Source organism: Alosa pseudoharengus, unplaced genomic scaffold (genome assembly GCF_046254945.1).
Source record: "Alosa pseudoharengus isolate Yale_2024_CS ecotype anadromous, Long Island Sound unplaced genomic scaffold, YU_APseudo_1.1 YU_APseudo_1.1_scf_19, whole genome shotgun sequence".
NCBI classification, from domain to species: Eukaryota; Metazoa; Chordata; class Actinopteri; order Clupeiformes; family Clupeidae; genus Alosa; species Alosa pseudoharengus.
The window spans coordinates 29,747,980-29,758,110 of record NW_027468657.1 but is presented as its reverse complement, the minus strand read 5'-3'; the positions used below and the strand labels follow the sequence as shown (position 1 = coordinate 29,758,110).

Genomic DNA, 10,131 nt, shown 5'->3' with positions numbered 1-10,131 from the left:
TTATTATATCCTTGTGGAAAAAAATATTGGCATTGTTTTTCTTTTTAAAAAGGGACCCTTAAACAATAATAATAATAATTTATATTTTTTATTTTTATATATTTTTAAGATTTGTTGCCTCAAGGCAACATTGTACCATAATGGTAAAAAGTGAAATAATTCCTATTTTCAAGAATTAAAGCTAACTTATTCACCTATCTAATCTCTATTAAAAACCACATCTTTATAACTTATGGAGCCCCTAAGGGGACCTGAGCAAAAAAAAATCTAAAGTTTAGTTTCATGTGCTCACGTGAAACTTTCATGTGCTCACCTGAAACTTTCATGTGCTCACATGAAACTTTAATGTGCGCATGTGAAACTTTCATGTGCACATGTAAAAGTTTCACGTGAGCACATGAACGTTTCCTGTGTGCACGCAAAACCTTTTCACATGAAAGTTTCACGTGTGCACATGAAACTTTCACGTGAGCACATGAAACAAAACTTTTAATTTTATTTTGCTCATGTCCCCTTAGGGTCTCCATACATACTTAACAAAAATCTAATTTTAAATTCAGTTGTTGCCCCCAGGCAACATTGTACCATTGCGGAATGAAAATTGATATTTTACAGATATGAAGTTATGAAGTTATGATTAAAACATACAAATTATCATATGAAATCATCAAAATCACTTTCAATGTAATAGTTAAAAGCTTCATAAATCTCCCCAAACATTCGCAGGCATACACATACACACACAAGCACCCACACACATCCACAAGTTTGCATACGTACACCCATAATATTCCATGCACACTCATGCACACACATACATAACAACATCCACTCTCCCTCTGAGACCTGCACCTGACTTTTTGAAAGTTTAGTAAGCAATTTGTCTCAAAAGAGAAACACAGGGGGTAGGCCTACACTTTAGTAAATAGAGAGAACAGTCAGGCCTCAAACCTGGGGCTACAGGGTAGCAAGTCTGCAGCTTCACCACAAAACACCAAAAAGCCATGGATGTTGATATGGTAGTCAGGGCACATCAACCATATGGCATTCTGTAAAACTTAATTTAGCTCACTCATGCACTTCACACATACAGGTGCCCCTCGTACACCCATCCATCCACTGTACATCACAGGGTGCCTCACTAGTGCATCACCTTTCCATGGGGGCCCTCATACAGCTCATACTTTGAACACACTTCCTTTGGCATCACATGATTTACTGGAAGAAAAGTATTGAGAAATGCAATTTTCGCAAGGGAAAATATGGCGTCGCAAGACACCTGCACAGTCCCTGAATGAGGAAGCAAAATGACTGCCTGTGAGTCATGTGACTTCTTTCTTGCAGTTGCATTGAATAGTATTGGAGTTCCCCCTTGCTGAAGAATTATCCAATCAAATGGTTGTTTAGTTTTGTTTAAACAAGCCAAAGTAGGCTATGTTGTCTGAAGGCAACGGCGTACCACAGAGGGTTAATATATTAGCTTTTTATTTTGGATAGTTTGATATTGCATATGAGTAATGGGATAGACTATAATGAGAGTCTTTAGAATTCTATCATCCAGAATGCTAATTTATGGAGCCCCTGAAGAGACGTGCAGAAGAAAAAAAACTTTTCTGGTGCACACACACAAAGGCATCTTGTGCACACCAACTTAAAAAAAAAAAAGCCATGTAAATATATAACTGAATCACATTTATATAGCGTTTTTCTATTCCTCCGAGCACTTTACAATTCACAAACACCCAAACAGTTATACAGTGCTGGCAGAGGCTACCATGCAAAACGCCAACCTGCACATAGTTTGGGATTTAGTGACTTACTGTACCGTGCCACTTGCCTACTGTCCCACAACACTTATTCCAGCCCCATGGACGGATTATGAACTTTCGGGCCCCTGGGCCCCGATGTATTAAGGGCCCCCCACTAATTGTCGCATATGTGGGAGGGGGGTTTTGATGGTCTTCCCCCAGACAAATGTTAATTTGTTTGATGTGATTTCCATTAAGACAAAAACCACATCAACATCCATCATCTAGTTGCATAAGGATAATGAAAACTGACCAGTTACATCATGAGCACACATGACAGTTACAACTGTCAACATATGGTCATCCAATTCATTAGCATCTTTCTTTTGGTATGAACACAAATTGCAACAAACCTTCAGTTAGGACAAGGGTGCAGCAAACTGACTGGAGTGTCTTTCTTTCCTTCTAAAAACTGATTTCCTGTATTCTAGTGCATTTTGGGGATGGCCAATACTTTAATTCAATCAGATTCATAGCCTTCATCCTGATGTGTTGATATTGAGGCAATGATTCCATGCAATGGCTTGGGCTTCAGGGCCCCCTGACCCCTGGTAGGGCCCGTGCAGTAATCCATCCCTGTCCAACCCTACAACCCTCGCTCTAACCCTAACCCATGGAACAGTTGGCAAGTAGTGCAGGGCAGTGAGCGCTTGGCACGGGACGGTAGGCAAGTAGCATGAGACAACAGGCATGTGGCATGCACCACCACCAACATTGCAGTACATTATTGGTAAGTATTTACCCCTTGTCATCAATTATCAATGTACCGGGTAGGCTTATCTTTACATATTTTTTTAAACGTCTATCAGACTGTCCAGCACATGATGCTAAAGGGCTTAAGGTGATGAGGGTCACTTTCCTTCACAGTACACCAGTTACATGGTGCAATACCAGACAGTGTGTGGAGGAAATGAATAGATACATCTTTCTAGGCTGTGTACCATCAAAATGAGTTTGATGTAATTTTGTAAAGCAGTGTTTCTTTAAATTAAATATACTTCACATCTACAGTACACATTTCCCTCACCTTGAATCATCAAACTTTAGCATATCCTATCCATCTGTACAATCAATCAAGTTATTTCGAGAAGTTGCCTTGACACCAAGAGGAAAGGTTTTGATCTGTAGGTTTGCGCATCACTGGTAAATGCATTCAGTTCTTGTTAGCTTCTCAAAGAGCCCCTGACTTATAATGCAGTATTACACCAATTCATTCATTTTGACATGAATTTGTTTCTAGACAGTTTAATAACTTCTGTGCTGTAACAACGCAGCAGGAAAGACTATAGATTACAATCGGAATAGTCTCAATTCAAGTGTAATGCCTTGTTTTTCAGAAATTGCAGCCAAACTTACTGTAGTTGAGCCTAGGTGAGTAACATTAAGGTCATGCATTTCATAAACACTAACTGCACACATTCTAATGTCAAAGTGAATCAAAAGTTGCCATAGTTCAGTCCAGCCTTTTCATTTATGTGTGAAGTGTTCCGAGAGAGCTGCATTGAAGCAAATGCCAAACCATTTCTGTTTACTTTTAGTCTTTTTTTACCGTCTTGATGTCCGTGTGAAGCACTTTAGATTCCACTGTGCATACAAATGTGCTTTATAAATAAAACTTGAATGTTTCAAGTTTATTTTATTGCAAGACCAATACAGCTATACATACCACAAGAGAATCTGAACAACAAAAAACAAACTTCAACTATACATAGAATGTGTTGCATTTTACTCTGCATTCAAGAACTTGTAAATAGACAAATCAACAATGTTACACAAGTCATACATTTCCTCCTTTTATTGAAAACCAAAACAAAAACCACATCAACATCCATCATCTAGTGGCATAAGGATAATGAAAACTGACCAGTTACATCATGAGCACACATGACAGTAACAACTGTCAACATATGGTCATCCAATTCATTAGCATCTTTCTTTTGGTATGAACACAAATTGCAACAAACCTTCAGTTAGAAACATCATTGACAAGGGTGCAGCAAACTGACTCTACTGTCTTTCTTTCCTTCTAAACATCAGTTTATAACAAATTGCCTCCGCTACACAAGCCACTGGACTAGGAACACTTCAACTGTTCCCACCATGGAGGTATTATACAGAATTGGAGTACCACCACCATTCATTTCAATGGCCCATGCTAGGCTAGCTACTTCAGTCTAGCTCAATTCAGATCCACTATCTTCTTTAGAACGGTGTTTCACAGGCCTCATTTACAGCACCATCTAGAGTTAGTTTGGCAAAAAAAATAAGATGGTGGCAGTAGGCTGGAATGGTAACTGGCTGTAGCCAACCCTCCAAATCCTGACACCCCACCTCCCCCACAAGGTCACATTTATACAATTGCCATCTTCCTGATTGGAATAATCATATCTCCGTTACTAGCTGACTGACTTGTCTAGACACCTATTTAAATACACTCACGTTGAGTGCAACCGTGTCCCTTCTTACACCATTAATCCGAAACCACATATAATTAGGATATACTTGTTCCAACTGATGCAGTCTCCATGACTTCAAGTGAGAAGCTTCCAATACAAACCTAAGAAGGTACAAGAGAAGTTTAAGACAGAGCCCATAAAATATCTATAGAAAGCCATTAATGAACAGTTTAATGTTTCAGGCCTTGAAGTCAGATTATTGCAAACAGTTTACTTTAACCTGTGCCAGCCCTGATTTATTGTTCCAAGATTAAAGGATCACAGCAAGGAAGATGACCGTTGCCATGATTGTATCAACTTGGGTCAAATGTATATGGCTATATGGGAGTGCCGTTAAAGCATACATACCTGTTACGGATCCTGAGCAGGAACATGTGCAACAATTATAAACCTGCAATAAGTAAAACCTTTAGTGCATGTACAGTCAGTCAAACTGAAAATGAACAATGGATGCTCAGTTAATTAATTCTTCCTCAGTTAAAATATGAATGATGTGTTGAGAGCACATCACAGCACACAATCCAGGAATCAAATAACAAATTGCAATGGATACAGTTAAAAAATAAAAACTTACAAGATCAACCACCACGCAAGGGCAATATAACCACTCCACATTCAATCGTTCCTGAAATACAAATATAAACACATCAATAAGGATTCAAACCCAGAACCACTCGGTGTAGGTTAAATATGAGATTAATGAATGTTTGACCCCAGACTAGGAAAGTCCCAGTGCATGTAGGACACTCCACTCTCAGAGGGGACACAGCACTGCCATCACTCAACATCAGAAACCACTAAAACAGTGGCAACCAAGAAGAGTCAAACTGGCTGTGCCTTCCTATCCCAGCAGAGTAACACTTGTTCAGGCATGGTATAGGCCTGGACAGCTGACTATAGCTGGGTGACGCAAAGTCAAGAGTTTAATTAAAATGCAGTGACAAACCATTCAACATCAATTATATTAACCCATTACATATAGAGTGCAAATCACTTTAAAAAAATTAAAAAAGCCCTCCACCACCCTGCAGTATGCTAAGTAGTGAGGTTAGCTAGCCTCCCTAGTCTCAACCTACCACGTGGTCTTGAGTCTTTCAATGTAGGTTAACATGCTCCAAATGAAATCGCCCAAGTGAGACTAAAATTCAGCACTAACACACAAAACTACGTATGATACAAGACTCTTAGAGTACATTTTTATGTAGCTTCATATTAGCCTATTGTTAACGTTTCCGCGAAGAAACTTGTTGATACGGAGCAGAATCCCACGTTTTGTAACATCATGGTAATTAATCGTTTGTTTGGCCTATATACGACATAGGACTAAACAGATTAACATTGCAAAAGTAATGCAAGGAACACGGATGAAAGAAATATCCTACCATTTGTAAGGCCAACGCTTCCCCAACTCGAGCACGACACAACGAGAACATCTCACCACCACGCCACATTAATATAGGGATATGGTACCATAGAGTGCAACATGAAGAGCTACTTCCTTTATCCCAGCATTACAAGCGATGCATGTCGGTATAGCATTATTCCGCCCAAACCTTTAAAATGTTGTTTTGACTTATTGAGAGCATTTTACATGTTTTACTTTCAGATGCACGTATATTTTCTCATATTTTTGCAGTACAGATGCACACATTTATTTCACTGTCTATGGTCAACACAGATGCGGTTTACAAAAAGGAACAACGCATAGACTGCTTAAATGAACAAAAACTGTGTTTTATTCGCGATTTCACGGAAAAGTACAATTACCCCAAATGGGACAGTCTATCAGAATCATATGCTACATTTTCACTTTTAAAAATTATTCTTGAATCTGAGCACTGTCACACTTGGAGTACATGTTAAACACCATCTCAGGATGTTTTAGCTTGAATAAAATACATTTTTAGACGCATTTAACACTAAAATGTCAGGACATGACGGAAACAGTTGTAGCCTATACTTGTTATACTGTTACAATTCTATTATTAAATTATTTACTAACGTAAATGTGTCATTAATGGTGTTTTTCACCCAAAAGATGTAGGCCTAGATCATATTGGACCGAAAACAATCCATTTTCAGGAGTTTACTTTTTTTGTGATGGTGCCATCACATAAAAAGTAAACTCCTGAAAATTGATAACGCTACCACAAGGGGGCGCCGCGCCTGTCTTTCACGAGCAGGCTGACGGAAAGCAAGAAGGATTTATATCCGGAAGTGACAGTAGAACCTGAAACTAGGAAAGGTGGATATTTGCTTTGGTTCTGTGCAAATTAATACGACGATTTATCCCTGAATGTATGTCAGATAAATGCGGTATTGTACTTTCACGGTGATTATGACATGACTTGTAAAACGACGTCGATAGACGTTGGCTTTGGCTGATTTAACCTCAGACATATGGTTGTAATCTCGCAGTCTACTTAGTCAGCTAGATAGCATAACATTAACCTACCAACGACAGACTATATTGGACGTTTGTGCTTTTCTCTCTACTGTCTTCAACTAAGGTAACGTTACACGCAGTCAAACGTTCATGCATTGTTTTGTTTGTTTTTCTTCGTTTATTTATAGCTGCTAAGACGAATGTCCGAGGAACTCTTTCCAACTTTTAGTTTTTCTCCTCCTTTCATATGAGAGCAATTTAGCAAAGTAAAAATACTGTGCTATCCCTCTGAATGGGTGGTTGATGATCCAACAGCATTCTGAATCTGTAATTGTGGAAATGGATATGATGGATAAGCAAAATTGACATTACCTGAGTTGACTCCAATATTTCTTTGAACTAACATGGATTCAAACTGCAGTTTTTGGCCTTCGTTGATAAGTGGTCTTGACACTTGATATGCAAGTTAATGTTACATGTGCATTCACGCAGTGTGCCAGGACACGGAATGTTAGGTGAGGGATGTGAAATAAGTGGCCTCAGAATCATTTGGCCAAAAGTAGGACAAGTGTCAAGTCTAATGGCATATACAACTATGTGAATCTCTATCCATATTTTACTGAGTCATGCAATTTACGTTTATAACAGACCAAGTAAAATTGTTCAAATGTACAAAGGTCAGACATAGACATTGAGGAGTTTGTAAAACTTTCAAGGCTGACTTGTATAGCCTAGTTTAGCTGGTTTTACACTTGATAGCTTGTGTTAATCATTTTGTTTTTGTTTTAATACAGCACTTTATCACAATGATATCAGAAGGCAGTTCCTTCATAAAGGGCATGGCACTGGGAGCTGTATTTTGCTTGTTGCTTGCCATAATGGGGAGTTTCAGCCCAATTCAGCCCAGCTCTCCAGATGCTGAAGAGGAGCACCACCACCACCACGTCATCGCACCGAGCAACAAGGACATGCAGCTGCTGAGCGAGGCACAGATGCTGGAACTGAGCCAGAAGGTGCGGGTGTACTGCGCCATCATGGTCACGCCCAAGGTCCTGGTTCACTGGGCGGCAGCCAATGAGACTTGGGCGAAGCATTGTGACAAGACGGCCTACTACAGCTCAGAATCCTCCAAAGCCTTAGAGTCGATTGACCTGCAGGAGCAGGATGAGTGGGCAAGGATCCGAAAGGCCCTGATGCACGCGTACGAGAATGCTGGGAACCTGCGCTGGTTCTTCATGGCTCGCCCTACCACATTTGCCATCATCGAGAACCTGAAATACCTGATTCTGGATAAGGACCCCTCTCAGCCATTCTACCTGGGGCGCTCGCAGAACTCCGGGGAGCTCGAGTACGTGGAATACGATAGCGGCATTGCGTTCAGCTACGAGGCGCTGCGACGGCTCATGGAGGTGTTGAAGAACGATGACCTCTGCCCGGAGCAGAGTCGCAGCCTCTGGAAGGTCAGCGAGGAGAAGCAGCTGGCCATCTGCCTCAAGTACGCCGGCGTGTTCGCCGAGAACGGGGAGGACGCCCACGGCGTGAGCCTCTTCAACAGCCAGAGCATCAACGCCCTCATCACGGAGAGCATCGCGCAGCACCCCGACAAAGTGCTGGAGAGCTGCTGCTCAGACATGGCCATCAGCTTCAGCGGCATGTCGCCCAGCCAGATGCAGGTCATGATGTACGGCGTCTACAGGCTCCGGCCATATGGACATGACTTCCATGACTCGATGATATTTCTGCCTCCCAAGGGGTCAGATAATGACTGATTCATGTTATTTTATTTCCAGCCTTGTAATAAAAAATAAGACAGGTCCTGTGACATTAGGCCTGGATGCTGTAGGGCCATGAGGGATTGTTACACACATGATGCAGTCAGATTGCATAGAATGTTGCATCCACAGAGATCAGCTGCTGCGATTGTTTGGGGAATGTATAATATTGTAACACATTTGGAGGTTGAAAAAAAAAAAATGAAATTCTTCATACCAAATTAAAGGGACCAATGTGAGAATGGGTCAGGAGAGGGCAAATCCTATATCTAAAGTACTTTTATTTCTGTAATTATTTTATCATCTGTACATTTTCATATTGCCCTTTGAACCTACTTCTTTAAGGCTTAATCAGCACCCCTAGTATTGAAACTGAGGCACATAACCCTTGTCATTTATATGTGCAAAACCTGTGAACTTTTCAGCATTCATGACACTGTAACAAGGTCTGAGATTACCTGTGATTTGATAAATTATTTGTAGAGACAAATTACAACAATTACAATTACCTGGAACCGCACAACTTGATCTTTAATATTTACATAAGGAAGTATTGTGAAATGAGAATATGTCAGGACAATGAAGACCTTTCCAGGTTACCATAATGATAATGAAGTATATATTTTGTTTATTCCAAACATATTGATTTTATTTTTACATATGTCACTTGTCTTACTGTCAAGTCTCCCTTTTAGTAAGCAATATAGTTTGGTGGCATGTAAGAGATAAAACTCACCAAACAGGCAGATATTTGAACTGCTATGACCTAGAAAACAGTGCATTGCATTAGGGGTGTACAGTGCTCTGCATAACGATCAACTGTTGCTCTTGTCACCAGCCACTCTCAACATTACACACAGTCCCAATAAAATTGCTGAACTAGGTTGTTTAGATATATTAATTACAACATTGTGATGCCTCAAATATTCTAGTGTTTTTGAACATTACCTTAATGATTGAGTGACATGGAGGCCTTTTAAACTGGAACTACTTGATCAGTGTAACCTGCAGCAGTGGGATGAGTTTACAATTAATAGGAGTCTTGACTGAGACTAAGACTGTGTTTAAAAGTAGGGTAATTGGGTTTTGTAGTCACATCTGACCACAACTTTCCAATGATAATGGCACATACATTACCCGTTGCATCATCACATAGGTCAAGCTAAATACACATAATTCAGAGGCACATGCTGTAAAATTGCAGAATGTAAGTAATTAGTGCAAGGTTGTGCTGTGGAAAAAAATCCCATAGACCAAAGACTGTGCACCCATCACCAGCTCTTACACAAAACCTAAACCTTCCAGGAAAAGAAAAATCACTGGTCAAACAGTAAATGTGAGGGATTATTTATAATGACTTTCTTATAGTTTTTAAAGTATGTGCTACAGAGAGAGAGATATAGTCACACCTATTGCAGTATCTGTACAAAGTTTGATAATAAACCCTGTGATAATTCAAATGTTTCTTGTTTTTGCAGCTTCTGAATTTCTATTTCCTAACATTTAAAGGTGCTCTAAGCAATGCTGGGTAACGTCACTTCTGTTGACTTTCAAACAAAACAGAAAGCTAACTCGCTACTTTCTCCTCCTCCCTCCCGTGCTGCTCCCGTGCAATTGAAACTCTCCTAAACGCGCATCTCTTCTGTGATTTGCTGAAACAGTTTGTTATGTTTTTATGAGCTAGGTTTTCCCAGGTTGTTTTTGTTGCC

General features: G+C 40.0%; 1 protein-coding gene, 1 long non-coding RNA gene and 1 other non-coding gene across 4 annotated transcripts; 1 reads left to right on the top strand and 2 right to left on the bottom strand.

The window, feature by feature from the left end:
* Nucleotides 1-3,588: 3,588 nt before the first annotated feature.
* LOC143133200 (uncharacterized) lies at nt 3,589-5,719 on the bottom strand. Of its 2 annotated transcripts, XR_012988488.1 has the most exons (4): nt 5,647-5,719; nt 4,839-4,889; nt 4,613-4,655; nt 3,589-4,365 (listed from the first exon to the last, which is right to left on the bottom strand). It is a non-coding gene; the product is annotated as an uncharacterized LOC143133200 (long non-coding RNA). The 2 variants fall into 2 exon arrangements; XR_012988487.1 differs by having other exon boundaries at nt 4,839-5,704.
* On the bottom strand, nt 4,967-5,169 carry LOC143133338 (small nucleolar RNA SNORA74). Its single transcript, XR_012988501.1, has one exon. It is a non-coding gene; the product is annotated as a small nucleolar RNA SNORA74 (small nucleolar RNA).
* A 762-nt stretch (nt 5,720-6,481) lies between the features above and the next one.
* On the top strand, nt 6,482-9,323 carry c1galt1c1 (C1GALT1-specific chaperone 1). Its single transcript, XM_076292264.1, has 2 exons — nt 6,482-6,774; nt 7,445-9,323. Exon 2 carries the CDS (start codon nt 7,457-7,459, stop codon nt 8,417-8,419), a length of 963 nt encoding a protein of 320 aa, XP_076148379.1. The 5' UTR covers nt 6,482-6,774; nt 7,445-7,456; the 3' UTR covers nt 8,420-9,323.
* The last annotated feature ends 808 nt before the right edge of the window (nt 9,324-10,131 follow it).